This window comes from Oreochromis niloticus, linkage group LG6 (assembly GCF_001858045.2).
Source record: "Oreochromis niloticus isolate F11D_XX linkage group LG6, O_niloticus_UMD_NMBU, whole genome shotgun sequence".
In the NCBI taxonomy this organism is placed as follows: domain Eukaryota; kingdom Metazoa; phylum Chordata; class Actinopteri; order Cichliformes; family Cichlidae; genus Oreochromis; species Oreochromis niloticus.
The window spans coordinates 25,806,876-25,823,496 of NC_031971.2; the positions used below are offsets into that span (position 1 = coordinate 25,806,876).

General features: G+C 38.0%; 1 protein-coding gene and 1 long non-coding RNA gene across 2 annotated transcripts; both read right to left on the minus strand.

Annotated features, from left to right (window-relative positions):
* Positions 1-3,794: 3,794 nt before the first annotated feature.
* Positions 3,795-4,608, minus strand: LOC109202665 (uncharacterized). The gene is made up of 3 exons (XR_002062612.2): positions 4,577-4,608; positions 4,410-4,475; positions 3,795-3,867 (listed from the first exon to the last, which is right to left on the minus strand). It is a non-coding gene; the product is annotated as an uncharacterized LOC109202665 (long non-coding RNA).
* Positions 4,609-6,150: 1,542 nt separating this feature from the next.
* LOC112847167 (uncharacterized) lies at positions 6,151-7,879 on the minus strand. The gene is made up of 2 exons (XM_025908246.1): positions 7,799-7,879; positions 6,151-7,684 (listed from the first exon to the last, which is right to left on the minus strand). Exon 2 carries the CDS (start codon positions 7,318-7,320, stop codon positions 6,694-6,696), a length of 627 nt encoding a protein of 208 aa, XP_025764031.1. The 5' UTR covers positions 7,321-7,684; positions 7,799-7,879; the 3' UTR covers positions 6,151-6,693.
* Positions 7,880-16,621: the final 8,742 nt, after the last annotated feature.

The window sequence follows — 16,621 nt, forward strand, 5'->3', positions numbered from 1 at the left end:
AGATGGAACAGGAGTAACAACTAAAGTGGGAAAATAATTATGAAAACTGTTATGAAACTATGATAAATATGAACCAATTTAGACAACTATCACAGCTCCTTCCTGAAACACCCTTGCTGCAGAAAGGAGTGCTTTCGCAGATCATTCATCCCAACAGTAGTTAAACTCTATAACTCCTCAATCACAATGTCATAATTCACAGAACTTTGTGGATATCCATGGTCAACATTAATGGAAAATGCACCTTCTCTGTTTATGGAAGTGTGCAGGTATATATGTATGTATATGTATACATATGTATATTTAGTGTCTGTGTGTGTTCATGTACATGTCTATACGTATAGATATCTATTACTTCTCAGGAACAGTAATAGAATAGTTATGTTAAGCTATATAGTTTATGTCTTGGATATTTCCACAAGCACATCCATAAGCACATACTTTGTATGCTACCGTTGTATAAAGTGTATTTTATATTTGTTTGTATTTAGTGATACTTTTGTATTTTCCTTCCGATACCTACTTTACCTACTTGAGCTGAGGTAATGCAAAAATTTCACCATAGTGTGATCAATAAAGTCTTATCCTATCCTATCCTATCTTATATATGATGACTACAATGAGTATTGTGATGAGACGTGAAGTTAAAATACACAGAAGACTTGACATCAAAACAAAGGAAGAAAAAGGTCTGAGATACAGACAGGAGGTGATCATGGATATTGGAAACATATAGGGAAACAGCTAAATGAAATGAAAATTATGACATCACAGTAGAATAGTAAAATTAAACACTAAGAAGAAAGAAGCACAGGACTGTCGAAGTAAAACAGCAAGCATAACAACATGCAGACATGACACGAACCAACAAGGGAGGCTTGACAACATGAAACACGCAGACAAGAAATACATGTCGTACTAACTACATGACAAGAACTGGCTTACACAATGGGATATAGATGATAACATTAACTAACATAACACTACCGTAGTTTCCTTCAGGATAAATAAAGTATTAATCAATCAATCAATCAATCAATCAATCAATCAAGTAATTCCTAACTGACATTACTAACAAAAGAATTAACATATTTTTTTTATACAATATGAGAAATCAAAAGTACAAGATTAATTCTAAGTCAAAGACAACGCTTTGTGCTAAATGTTCAGACATTGTAGCTGACATATGCATATACACTTACTGGACAATTTATTAGTTACACCTAAAAGGCTAATACATAATCACATGCCAATCACATGGCAGACATGCATTGCGGCATGTAGACAAGGTCAAAATGAACTTCGGAGGTTGTCATTGAGCATCAGCATGGGAAAGAAGTAGACTGAATTGAATTCTAAAGGAAAATTGAAGTCCATGGACGGTTACATACTCAGAACATAAAATATTGAAAGCTGAAATCTTATAAACATTTACTCTTACACCATGTAAGTAGTTATGAAGTTAACCTCATTGCCACTGACATATGGTAATTAATGTAAGTAATTGTGAAAAATATGTATATTTGATGATATAATTTATCATAATTTTTGGTCCAAGAGCTGGTCTTTATTGCTCCATATTCTGCATGCCTTTTATTCAAAAGCTAACATTGTGTTTATTTCAGTCATGCTCTTACACATACCTTCAATACGTAGGCACCACATGAAGTTGCATCCTGTTGAATAGGATGAGGCAGTGTGTCACATGCCCATCTTGATGCATTAAGCCCTCTGTGTCTCATGAAAAACCTGAAAGACATATGTAGTAAAGATTAATAAGTTGTTCTGTATAAACGATTTACATGTTAAACCTAGACATGTAAGGTGCGTGTGGGGTACTGGTACAAGCCACAGGAAGGACATCCAGCGGAAATCTTCGCCAAATTAGAAAAACAAAACACCAGTGTTGTTGACCAGAAGGTGGAAACTGTGCTACAGTTGGGTAAACTCAGAGGAAGAGAGGGGGAATATATGTTCCGGGGCAGTGTGCCAGTGGGGCGGAAACAGAAAAGCATGCATTACTGTGGGGGTCAGAATAGGGAATTTCAATGTACGCACTATGACTGGTAAAGAGAAAGACAGTGGGATTACATCACTGATTGTGTCAGAGCCCGTTCTTCTTTGCCATGTTGATGTTTGGTTCTAGGTTTACAGATAAGGTTAGGCAGGAATCTCCATTGAGTCATGTTCAAAGATGACATTGTGATCGGTTGTGAGAACAGAAATTAAAACTCTACCAAAAATTTTAATGTTTTAAAAGACAGCCTAGAGGGGTGGAGGTGCCCTGGAGAGAAGAAAAATGACAGTAAGACAAAATTTTCTTGTGTGAATGACTGCTTGGTAGGTGTAAGCCATAGAGGTAGCGATGGCGAGTTATGAATTTAACTTGGGGTTAAACATCCAAAGCAACAGACAATTCAGAAGAGAGGTAAAGAAGTGAATCCAGAGGGTTGGTGTGACAGATAAGTATGTATGTATAGTATGAGATATAGGCAGATGATCCAAAGTGTTGACCCCCACATGAATCAGCTGAAAGAAAAACAAGATAAAAATTAGTGCGTTAACACATGAACTTTACTTCTAAAAAATAACATTAAAATTTCAAGCATAAAAGGTTATATCAAATGTATAAATACTGCAAATGAAGGAAGAAAGAATGACATTTGAGAAGCAGCTGTTTGTAGGCAAGCGAGGACCCGAACGCTGGACTCACAACACATGGGGTAAACTTTAAAACACGGCTTTATTAACTGAAAGGCAAGTGGCGATCCAATAACTTTACTGGGATGAACTAAAGCTAAGACACAGGGAAAACATGAGGAAACGCTCACATCAATGACGCCACACAGAACAGAGAGAGATCCAGACATAAATACACAGAATGTAATGAAGGACGTGTGAACGTAAGGGGACTACAGATGGGAACAATTACACATAACAAGACAGGGAGGACACTGAAATGAAAATAGTGACCAAAGACTGGGACCTTATGCAGACAGGAGGGGGAGAGAGAGCATGAGGGAGCACAGACATAACGGACTGGGGAAACGTGGAAGAAAACACAAGCTGGGGAAAGAAGGCACAAGAACTTACCTAACTACATAAACAGTAATACAGCGGGATACCCAGAGGACAGCTTCACAGGAGGAAATTACTAAATAATCTGGGAACCAAACATAATCCAACAACCCCAAAATATGACACTTTTCTCTATAGAATAAACTCAGAGTTACAAAGTGAGCTTTGAACATAAGCCATAATACAAAATCACAGGGACACAAGACAACTCAAAACACTGGGTCGAGAGACCCAGGATCCCAGCAAACTGTGTTTTCGATTAAATGAGGCATAACTTACAAATGTAATTACATAAGTCATTTAAAAATACTGTATACACAGAAGGTGCAGTGCTCCGAAACAGAAAAAGTTGAGTTTTCTAATTGAGAGATTTGTGATATTTCAACAAGACTGTTGAATCCAATAAAGTAATATGCTTGGAATTCATACTTTTTAAAATATATTTTAAAAAATGATTGTCTTTGAGCATATAACTTCTACATCAAAGACTTAAAAATAAACGGAACGTGTCAGCTTGTGTATATTTGGCAACATCCAGCAGCTCCGAAATGTGAGATGAGGATGCATTAGACAGATTATTTTAAAGATCATTGCAACTACTACAATTTTAAGGTAACTTATAATGTCACTTTCTGAGTTTTAAATGTTTCTCTTCTACTGGATTTACATTGTGTTAACATATATGCAGAGACAAATTTACCTTGAAATGTCCTGGCATTGTGTGACTCTCCTTTGGCTTTCACCAAGTGGATCGAGAAACACGCTTCTCTTTTCTCCAGGTTTGATCACCTAAATGTTGAAGGACTAGAGCAGGGGTCCCCAATCTCAGTCCACGAGGGCCGGTGTCCCTGCAGGTTTTAGATCTCACCCTGGGTCAACACACCTGAATCACATGATTAGCTCATTACCAGGCCTCTGGAGAACTTCAAGACATGTTGAGAAGGTAATTTATCCATTCAAATCAGCTGTGATGGATCAAGGACACATCTAAAACCTGCAGGGACACCGGCCCTCGTGGACTGAGATTGGGGACCCCTGGACTAGAGTTACAAATAAATAAAATTGATGATGTACTTGTGTCTCGCAAGGCACACTGAATGCACTACTTAATTTATGCTTGAACATAAGATCAAGATGGGTGAGAAATAAATTTTAAAAAGACATACAATGTCTTAGTAATATGCTCTTCTACATTGTGTCTTGTCTTAATTGCAAATGATTCTCCAATTGTCCAACTTGGAGAATGTTTTAAAATGTATTTATATTTTTCTTGTAATTTGTCACCCACTAGTCTATACGCAAATGACCATGAAGTATGAAAAAGTTATTACCACCAGCATCCAGTGATGACCTTCATTGACAACTCCCAAAATATACTTGTAGAAGACTGGGTCAATCTGTAACACATTAAAAAAACAAGTTAAATAGACCCACATCATTGATAATACATATTACAAAGCCTTTAAGGACAACTTAATGACAGAATATTGTTTAATACCTTAATTTTTGGCTTATTCCGCTTCCATACCCGTGTCATTTCATAGGTATCAACCACAAATGCTTTTTCAGCACTGTCTTGGTTGAATTTACTTACCAAGACAGTCAGATAGGCATTAATAACCTGGAATTACAACAAGAGATTTAGAATAATTGATTTACATTTTTAAATTAATTAAATAAAGTTAGTTATGCTACAAACAATTTTTGTTGGAAACAGTAAGCATAAAAACAAAAAGAAAGAAATGTCACTTTACCTCACTTTCTAGTTCCCTTTGGGGAGCTGTATTGTAAATGTCATGAAAGAATATCTTGACAGGAGGACATACGTCTTATTTCCCTCCCATGCATCTGTCACATCTGTGAAATGTTTACAAAAAATAATGTTGTATTTGGATGGACCTTAGAATAAAAAATCCCCCCCCCCCCCCCCCAAAAAAACAACAACAACAACAAAAACAACAACAACTCTAATTTGTTGTAAAATAATTCAGCTATTTTTAGACATGATAAGAAGATAATATTAGATCAGTTTTAGTGTTCCTTAGCTTATTACATCTCAGTTTGCACATTAAGTAAAATATTTTATGAATATTTCAGACTGCTTTGTGATTTAGACTAATGCAAAAGTGACAGTGACAGTATTACCTAACTGCACATTAGTGTTCCAGGTTTAAGGAACACATCCTCAGGGCTATTCAGCTGTATGTTACTGTTCATCAATCTTATATTACGACTAAAAGATAGACAGATCTTTTGAATACATGAGCCCACAACTTGTAAACATTCAGCATCAACAGTTAAAGACTACGTAGTCAGTAAATGCTATTCCAAAAACGCCAATAATTTTAGCACTTCTTGAAATGAATAAACATACTCTTGATGATCGAGAGGTCTGCTGTGGATTTTACAGAGGCAGTGGAGGCATGCATCATGCCCAGAGCGGCACTGGACAATGCATTGGTGTCTGACACAGGTGTGGACATGGTGGTAGATGTTTCAGAGGTGGATGTGGTGGTTGATGTTTCAGAGGTTGAGGTGGTGGTGGATGTTTCAGAGGTTGAGGTGGTGGTGGATGGTTCATAGGCTGACGTGGTGGTGGATGGTTCATAGGTTGACGTGGTGGTTGATGGTTCAGAGGTTGATGTGGTGGTGGATGTTTCAGAGGTTGATATGGTGGTGGATGGTTCAGAGGTTGATGTGGTGGTGGATGGTTCAGAGGTTGATGTGGTGGTGGATGTTTCAGAGGTTGATGTGGTGGTGGATGGTTCAGAGGCTGACGTGGTGGTGGATGGTTCAGAGGTGGACGTGGTGGTGGATGGTTCAGAGGCTGATGTGGTGGTGGATGGTTCAGAGGCTGATGTGGTGGTTGATGTTTCAGAGGTGGACGTGGTGGTGGATGTTTCAGAGGTGGACGTGGTGGTGGATGGTTCAGAGGTGGACGTGGTGGTGGATGTTTCAGAGGCGGACGTGGTGGTGGATGGTTCAGAGGTGGACGTGGTGGTGGATGGTTCAGAGGCGGACGTGGTGGTGGATGTTTCAGAGGCGGACGTGGTGGTGGATGTTTCAGAGGCGGACGTGGTAGTGGATGGTTCAGAGGCGGACGTGGTAGTGGATCAAAGTCAAAGTCAAAGTCAATTTTATTTGTCAATTTCTTCAAATGTACTTGCCATACAAAGGAATTGAAATTACGTTTCACACTGTCCCATGCGTAAACATTGACAACAATAAAGTGCAGATGCACAACAAAAACAGTCCTAACAATAAGGTAATATAAAATAAAAAAAGTGCAGGTAGACTTAAGGCATTATATTTAGGTAACATACAGGATATAACAAGACAAGACCTAACATATGATAAAGTGTTCCGACAGTGTGCCCTGGAAAGTAGTATACTAGTCTACTTGAGGTAGTCCCAGGTTGTGGTTGGTAAGGGTTTTTGTTTTAGTGCAGCATAAGACTGTAGCAGCAGTAGTAGTAATATAAATAATATAAATAGTGCTAAAAAAATACTAAAAATATATAGCAGCAGGTGTGTGCAATTGCAATGCAGAGGTAGTTGTTTCCAGTCAGGAGTGTTTTTCAGTTCGGGGGGGGGGGTAGAGTCCAGTCTGTCTTCCTATACTCCTGCCAGTCTGGTGGTTCTGCTGGCTGGGAGCCGGGAGGGGAGAGAGTTCAGCAGTCTCACAGCCTGGTGGATGAAGCTGTTGGTGAGCTTGGTAGTGCGGGAGCGGAGACTTCTGTATCTCTTTCCAGAGGGCAGGAGGCTAAACAGACAGTGCGCAGGGTGGGTTGCATCGTTGACAATTGTGATGGCTTTGCGGGTGAGGCGGGTGGTGTAGATGTCTTGCAGGGAGGGGAGTGGTACACCAACTATCCTCTCAGCTGTTCTCACAATGCGTTGTAGAGCTTTCCTGTTATAGTCAGTGCAGCTACTGCCCCACACAGTGATGCAGCTGGAAAGGATGCTTTCAATGGTTCCTCTGTAGAATGTGGTCAGGATGGGTGGTGGAGCACTTGCCCGCTTGAGTTTGCGCAGGAAATAGAGGCGCTGTTGTGCTTTCTTGGCCAGTGATGCTGTGTTGGTGGTCCAGGAGAGGTCCTCACTGATGTGATGGTTCACAGGTGGACGTGGTAGTGGATGTTTCACAGGTGGACGTGGTGGTGGATGTTTCACAGGTGGACGTGGTGGTTGGGGGCCCGACTGTGGATGTGGTGGTGGTGGATGGCTCAGAAGAAGAAGCATTAGACAACTTATGTGGAATTCTTGGCTGTTCTTCTGTGAACACCATTAAATGGTCAATGTTAATTTTTGGTATTGTCACACCTTTGCTGTCCAAAAGATCCACACTTTTTCCTGATATTGCAGCAATTGTGTAGGGGTAATTGCGATCTAACTTTCCCCCTTTCCTCTGCTGGCTCCTCGTGTTCATCCTCCACACTTTCATGCCAACTGTAAAACTCGGAGTAGGTCTGCCTTTATTTTTGTTTTGATATTTTGACTGTGTTTTTTTGCTATTGGAAATAGCAGTCTGAAGGACTTCATCCAGCTTAAGAATTTCTTCTGTTGCCTCTTCAACAGACAAAATGTCCTCTACACTGCTGTCCACCTGTAAGATGTAGAAAAGGGATATGTTATTATATGAAAATCTACAAAAAAATTCAAGAAAAGAAAGTCTAGTCTTAAGTATCTAATCCAAAAATGTGTTTTTTAAATAACTTACTCTGTATTCATCTGGGATTTGAGTAGGGTACCTCGCCTCTCTACCAAACATTAAAAAAAAGGGTGAGTACTTAGTGGTCATATGGCGCTTGATTCTCAGGCCAAACATGACAGGATCCAAATGTTTGTCCCATTCCTCTGGCTTTTCATTTACCAACTTGGAGAGTGCTCTACAAAATTAAATAACAAAGCAGTCATTGGGATATGAAGCAAAACCAAATTAAAAATCTAAACATATGAAATGCGTAAGTAACATTATACCTCTGTATGGTCCCATTCATCCTTTCTACCAACCCATTTGTCTGTGGGTGGTATGGGGCACAGAGACTCCTTTGAATGTTTAGGATTTTGCAAACATTTCGGTTGATCTGAATTCACAAAGAAATAACAACATTACACTAGTAAAACAAGATGACACTTGAACAGTTAATTCAGTTCTAAATGAGTAATGGATTTTAGGAGTTTCTGACTTACTTCATTCACAAACTCCTTCCCCTGGTCCGTTAGAATGCGCTTCGGTGCTTCAAACTGGTAAAAGAACTTCAGAATGCATTTTGCTACCTCTTCAGCGCTTTTGGACTTCAACGGATATGCCTGGGGCCATTTTGTCAAGTAGTCAATAAGTACACATATGTACTGGTTGTTATTTGAAGTCATTTTTAATGGACCAATTAAATCCATTCCAATAAGCTCAAATGGATGGTTGACCTATTAAACACAGAAATCATTAGCAATTACTTATTTTCAATATAGTAATTTGAATTGTAATCAATGGTTTTATCTTATGTATTATGTCACAAACCATTTACAGGAAAAAATACACCTAAAATGTTTACCTGTATCGGTGTGTACTCCACCTCCTTTTTAATGATGACACTGCTGGCCTGGCATGCCACACACTGAGTCACCTAAAAGGAGGGCAAAATAAATAAAATAATCTTATTATAATATAATCAGTATAATTATTTAAATCTTATAAATCTCAATAAAAAGACTTTACTAGTTTGCTGTCGATGTCTTATACGTTTTGTATCAGAAAAAAATGAAAACTTGTTAACTTGAAATTTAAGACAATAAAGGACATTTTTTCGAGACAAACAATATGCGTGTATAATCAGGTTGGATACAGACCCATAAATTTATGTCCTCTGACATTCCAGGCCAATAAAATCTTTTTGAGATTGCTTCTCTTGTTTTTTTCTGGCCACAGTGCGAACCACCACTGCTGGCATGAAAGTCAAGGAAAACTTCATTGGCTTCGTTGGGCCCACACAGAACTTTTGCCTTAATGCAGTCATTTGTGCCTTTGTACCTTATGTAGTACAACTCGCCATCTGTAAGAAATCAAAGAAATACATTAGTAGTTTTAATCAGCTATAACATAGTCATAAATGTGGAATTATTACAGTACTGTAACATGGTCAAAAACACATGATGTGTATGTGTAAATAGAATTATTTCCACAATATCAATGTACCACACCAAAGGGTTAATGTTTAATTATAAATATTTCCTGAATAACACACCATAGTTCATTATGAATTGCAGTTATGAGCCAATGCACACATTTAAAAATCAAAAACAGGGCATTTTTCTGTTTACTTGAAATTAAAAACTTCATTAAGAGGGAGCGACTGTTGTATTGCTGACACGTGTATTATTAGCACAGCAAAATAAAAAACAACACACGAACAGAACACGTGACCTCACGATATAAATTGCTTTTGTTTTCTAAATTTTTCCTTTTTTTCAAATTATGTTTTTCATTTTAGAAAAATTACAAGACAACAATAATATGTTGTTGGTGTCATTAACAAAATCCCCATTTTAATTTTTCAAAAAGAATTAAGTTGTAAACACTACGAACTTCTAACGCTAGCCAGTACTAGTTACAACACCGTCACACCTAGTAATGGCGGTGATAGCGATGATGTTGTTCACTTGGGAATTAGAAAACACACTATACATGTTTTAGGACAAATATTATGTATTCCTCAAGAGACGTAACTAGGATGCCCTACTTTTCTTCGCTGTTGTGTGCAGCTGTTAATTAAACTCAAATTTGGCAAACAGTGCAAAGCTAAAATTATATGTAAAACATTCGACAAACTCACCTTGAACCTCGAAGTTCTTTGCCTTTCGACGAAAATTACACTTTTGTGTGGTGGAAAACCCACTAGGCAAGGTTCCATTGGTTTTAAACGACAGGATATCGGCATAAAGAGTTGGGTCCATGACTCTGTAACGCTTTGCTCACACTCTGCTAATTGAAGCACTTTAGGCCTACCAATGATGTGCCACATATGATCCTTTTGGATGATACCCACCAAGTTTGAAGCAGAAATATTGTTTCAGTGACAAGATATAGGCCACAATCACTTTTTGGCAGGTTGAAAATTGCATATTGTCAGTTTTATTGTTCCCTTAATGGTTATTTAGCAGTTCTGAGAGACTGTTTGAGATGTAATATTTGACATATGACCTTTCGGAATGACATCCACCAAGTTTGAAGCAGAAACATTGTTTCAGTGACAAGATATAGGTCACAATCACTTTTTGGCAGGTTGAAAATGACATATTATCGGTATTAATGTTATTTTAAAAGTTTTTCAGCAGTTCTAATGGACTGTTTGAGATATAATATGTCACATAGGACCCTTCTGAATGACATCCACCAAGTTTGAAGCAGAAACATTGTTTCAGTGACAAGATATAGGCCACAATCACTTTTTGGCAGGTCGAAAATGGCATATTATGGGTATTAATGGTCCTTTAAAAGTTATTCAACAGTCCTTAGAGACTGTTTGAGATATAATGTGTCACATATAACCCTTTGGATGATACCCAACAAGTTTGATGCAGAAATATTGTTTCAGTGACAAGATATAGGCCACAATCACTTTTTGGCAGGTTGAAAATGACATATTATCGGTATTAATGTTATTTTAAAAGTTTTTCAGCAGTTCTAATGGACTGTTTGAGATATAATATGTCACATAGGACCCTTCTGAATGACATCCACCAAGTTTGAAACAGAAATATTGTTTCAGTGACAAGTTATAGGCCACAATCACTTTTTGGTAGCGCTAAAATGCCATGTTCTCAGTTGTTATTCTGCACAATCAAGAAAGAGTCATAGTGATACTGGCACAATAGGTCTTTATTGTTTTAACTACTATTCGACAGTCTTATAACAAATATGAACAACGAGAGTAGACATACTAAACCTGTAGGCATTAATTATTCCATCGTGATGCGTGTAATCATTCGTGACTGCGCTACACACTGAAAGCAACCTTCTGATAAGCGTCACAATTACTTTACAAGAAACGTTAAAGTTCCATAAATGCATACCTTTGCCTAATAACAAAGGCATAAATGTGTTTGGGGTTCCCCCCCCACGTTATATCAGTTGCACGGAAGTAGCTGGCAGCGCAAGTAATCCGGGCGCTGCAGCTTTAAGCAGCTGCGCGCGCTCCCGCGGACGGCAATCAGTTTCTGGCAGGCGATCACTTTTTGGCACAACACCTGGAGCTAGGGGGCAAAACAATTGCATGAGTTCTGCTGTTTGACTGAGGAAGAATAAAGTAGTCGTGGTAAGCCAATCACATGACCACTTTAAGATGACAAAGCAACAAGGTGATATATACCAGTTTTTAAATTGTGTTGATAGGCCACGTAAAACCAGAGTCATGATAAACAATATATGTTTTTTCCTGAATAGTTTCGTCACATTTACTGTCTAAGGACAGCGCTAGCAAGCACTCTCTGCTTGTATCAGGCTGTGATGTTCTCCTTTATAGTGGACAGAAATTATTTTTTGGAGTGGCACAAATAATTTATGTGGCATCTTATTGAATGCAGAACAGCTGATTGTTCTGTAAATAGTTTGAAATGGTTATTTAAAAAAAGGGTAAAAGGTAAATGGCTGCAAATAACTTTGTTGTTTGCAAAACTTGTGCATAGGATTTTAAAATGGACAATTTATATTTGCATTTAAAGTTATGAAATATGATTCAATAAACATGTTTGTGGTTGTTACAGTAAAAAATATAACTTTCTCTACTCAGATTTTATGTTTTTGTTAATACAGTATGTCAAAATGAAAACATAACTGTAAATTCAGACACCTGAGGTTGTGCTGAAAAGAATGATACCAAACAAGGCAAATAAATAGTTTTTAAAGGTGAAATGGGAGAGAAAATCAAAAGTCGTCAAAAATGGCCTGCACCCCAGAGGGTTAAACGTTTTTTTTTTCAAAGTAACGCAATAGTTACTTTTCAAGTAATTAATTACTTTTAGAATCTTGTAACTCAGTTACTAACTCAGTTACTTTTTTGAAGAAGTAACTAGTAACTATAATTAATTACTTTTTCAACTTGCCCAGCACTGCGTATAGCGGTGTGATAGGCAAAGTGAGAACTAAACTGCAGGACTCAGAAACAGAACTAAACTCAAAGGCGGCTTTATTGCTAGGATGTCTCAGGAAATCCAACTAATCCAGCTGGGAAAGAATACTCCATTCATAGGATGAAATAATATAGAACTAGAATGTAAATCACTTTATATATCCCCAAATTAATCATAAACCCACAAAACTCAAAAACACTGGATCAATGACACATGAATAACGAGAGTGAGCAACTTAAACATGGTATAAAATAAGAAAGCGTGCATGTTTCCACTTTGGTTTAAGGAAAAAAAAAAGATTTTTTTTTGTACACCATAGGTGTGCATGTCCACAGCTTCAGTTCAGAGGCAAACAGCAGCTTAACAACAGACAGTGCGTTCATAAGACCAAACCACACACACACACTCCCACCCCACACTCTCGCCCACCTGCACATTCTCAACTGGAAATATAATGAATGACAAATTTATTCCTGGACTCTACCTGTTTGTTCCTCTCGCATCTGAACATTTGCAAGTGTCCTGACGATTGTTGCCAGCTCAGATTTCCTGAACCCTTTTAAACATCATAGCTTTCATGGCACTCTCTGAAAATATGTTTCTATAACTTCATTCAACTATTGCCTGAAATTTAGCTGATTCGCTTGGTTATCAGAAGCAAATGCTGTTATTCATGCATGAAACATAATGTAAAACTTCGCTTTGAGGTTGGTGTGAATGCACCACTAGCCATTTTCACACCTTGAAACCATGAAATGGGCAAAATGAGTTTGTCTGTCATAAAAGAGAAACACACTTTGATCAGAGGGTGTAAAAATATAACAAGATAGACATTTCTCCAACAGAAAGATGTCACTGATTAAATATCAGGTTTTGGAAGTACTATGTGAGACACATATCAAGCATTAAAATGACATTAATTTAAACCACAGGGCCAGTATGTGAACAAGGAAATCAGACAAAAGGCACGCTTTTAAAAATCCTTGTTGGCTGGTCTTGTGAGGATTACAGGTACACTACATTTTAAAAAGCACATGTAAGAAAAGTAAATGGACATACTACCTGAGTGGTATCGTACCCGCTGCAGTAACAACATGTAATGACTTTTTTTTAAACCACAGAGTATATATAAACAGAGACAGGAAAGACAGCGAGCACGGCTTCCTGTATGATTTGTGTAATGGAAATGTTTTTTGTTTTATTTTCATTATATATTATTTACATGTTTTAGTAATATCTCTTTTGGCTCATTTAAAGGGTACACATGTGGAAGATCGTTCACTTTTAACTTTATTGCACACACAGCTACACCTCTGAGAAAGCGGGTGGCACCCCATGTGGGGGAATTCCACAGGTAGTGAAGCCTCTTGTTAATCACGTATATGAGGATGGGAGAAGAGGCAAGGAGCAGTCTCTAGGTGACCCTGTAAGAGGAGATAGGGGACTGTAAAATCTCCCCTGCTTCTGTAAAGGGTCAAAGGTGTAAAAAACAGGGGGCGCCAGTGAGCACCGAATGGAGTAGACCTGTTTCTGTGGAGCTCTTCATACTCTCTTTACATCTTGGACTTTTATTTTGTTTATACTTCACTACTCCCAGTTTTACTGAAGAATACTTAGGGTGTTATTTTTGTGCCTCTATTCTAAGCTCACGTAAAAAAACAATTGCAATGGGATGGCTGTAGCTCAGGAGGTAGAGTGCTCAACTAGAGTAGAAAAGCACTATGGAAGAGTTACTCTGTTTACCAACTACGTTACTGCTAGACTGACCACAGCTAATCAAAGTCTTCAATATTTTTTAGCTTGAAGATAAGCGTGACAAAGTAATTTAAATGTTTGATTCTTATATTCCCTCACGACAGAGAAGAGTCATCTATAAAAGATGCATGTCCAGTCACACGGCAGAATTAAACTTTTTACAGTTTTGTAACTAAAGCCACATAAATGTGAGATTTCGCTCATCTAAAACACTCATTAATTTTTGAAAGCAAAATCAGAGAATACCTGCTAAGGGAGGCCAAGTTAATCTGGTAGATAATGAAAGGATATATCACTCTAATGAGTTGGCTCAGCAGCATGCAAAGATATTCAGAGGGAACAGTTCAACAGGAGTGAATGAAGCACTACACTGGACAGCCAAATGACAAAGTTTAGATGTAAACTGTGGAGGCAGATTTCTTTTCTCATGTATTAATCACATTTTTAATCATATCACATTAGTTATAGTAATATCACTGTCTCACTTTACTATAGTAAGAGCACTCCTGTCACTAGTTTGCATGCATGTGGAATGTTAACACAGTGAAGCTATTGTAATGGGAGACGTTAAACAGATAGTGAGACTCCTGCTTATCAGGGATGTAAATCCTTAGGTGACGGCCAAGCAGAAAACAAGGTCATAATTCTCTCTGTGAGGGAGGAGGTATAGCGCCCCTGTGAGAGGGGCCAACATGTAAGAGTTTGTGGAATGTTCTTTGTCTGTGTCTCTGTATATAAAATGTAAGGGCGGTGGCCACAATTCAGAGATGATCCTGGTGTTTCACTGGGATGCTCTCTCCACATTGCAATGTGTTTATTAAACCCACTTCAAATCAAGCTCACTGGGTGTGTTGCAGGTTATTGTTAAAATTTCCACAACAAAACACTGTGAAATCAATATAGATCTAGAAAATGTAGAAAATGCAGAGTTATGCTAAACACACAATGCCAGAATGGTTAGTGAAGTGTAGGACACGCATGCTTGAATGATAAAACAATGTAAAAGGAAAGCGGTTGTAAGTGGATGAGATAGGTAAGCATAGGATGTTGTGGAGTTGCATGATAGATGAAAAAGGAGTCAAATCCCATAGGAAGAAATAGCACAAGAATGGCGATTTAAGCTGTCTATTGAAATAGCATAAATTATCCACTGAAACAGTGTTGACACCCAGAACCTTTGATGACTGTGATTATTATTATTATTATTATTATTGGTATTAACAATTTGCTCTTCTTTTGATATTTGTTGGCATGTTTAAATACAGTTGAAAACATAGTTCTGTGTAAAGGTCTTGGTAGCAGTTGTTTAACTGGCTTTCGCTCTGTAGTCTGTTCGTATGAAAAACAAGCAAGATGATGAACAAAATGGATTGTGACAAACATTTACATGATTGGCTTTTAGTTTCTTTCTGAGTTTTGTGCTTGCTTTTTCCTGGTGTTCTTTGGTGTTTTTTGGCATTTTGTATTATGTTAGTTAACTTTGTTATTCTGGGGTTGATTCTGTAGTCCGTTGGTTATTCTGTTTAGCTTTTGTTTATTAGATTCCCTTTTGTGCCTTTGCTCTCTGTGTTTCCCTCTGGGCGTCTGTGTTTATTTAATAGTGTGAGTTCTTGTGCTGTGTTTCTCCTTGTGTTTTATTCCATCATGTTTATCTATGTTCCCCAGCTCGTCATGTCCTCTCTCTCTCCCTCGTGCTCCTCCGTGTTCTCTCTCCCCCTCCAGTCTGCGTCTCCGTGTACTTCCTGTTTTACTTTGATATTCTCCCGTCAGTGTACGTCACATGGTGTTTGCTCTTCCCCTTTCTCGTTATGATTATGTGTATCAGCTGTGTTCCCTGTGTGCTCCCACGTTCCTCGTTATCTTTAGGTGTATTTATGTCAGCGTCTCCCTCAGTTTGGTGTGGCGTCCTCCCTCATGTTTCCACGAGTGTATTATTATTAGAACTTTCCCAGTTCAGTTTTGTATCGCCTTTCATCAAGCAAATAAAGCTCAGATGTTTTGAGTTCACGTTCTGCCTCAGTGAGTCTTCTTTTGTGTCCCATTCCTGCCTGCACACAGCAGTTCAAGACACAAAGTGAGTGGAGTTAAAAGAAACAATTTTGCCTTCAGAATTTTTTTTCTTAATGTACTCAAAGGTTGAGAGAGAGAGAGTGCTGTGTGTGCATTAATAAGCTAATTGGGTCAAATGCTGGATATAAAAGTAAATAATATAGATCTGGAAATGATATATCTACACTAGAAAATAAAGCTCCCTTCTTTATGCACAGCAGCTATTCTGTAGTATTTTACAAATAGGAGTAAAGAGGAAATGAGATTTAGGAAATGGAAATAAACAAGAACCTTCACAGACAAACAAACAAGGACATTATTGGCACATACTGTGTGTACTGAAATCTCTGCATCTAAAACTAAATGCAATAAAACCATTGTTGGCATGCAGGAATTGCATGTCATGTTTACAACACCTCTTGATTAATGACATTGTAAAACAGAAGTAGTTACACAGATTAATAATACACATGGTGAAATATTTAATAATATTTAATAGCATAATAGCAGTTTTCACAGTTCCAAAACTGTTGGTTTTAAAACAACAATTAACTTTAAAGTCCTCCAGCTTGTAGAGATGTTGCATCCAAATAATCCGTTCCTGTATGCC

What these genes read in the sequence shown, in the direction of transcription:
- LOC112847167 (XM_025908246.1), bottom strand. Translation starts at nt 7,320, where the DNA reads ATGCTTCTTCTTCTGAGCCATCCACCACCACCACATCCACAGTCGGGC.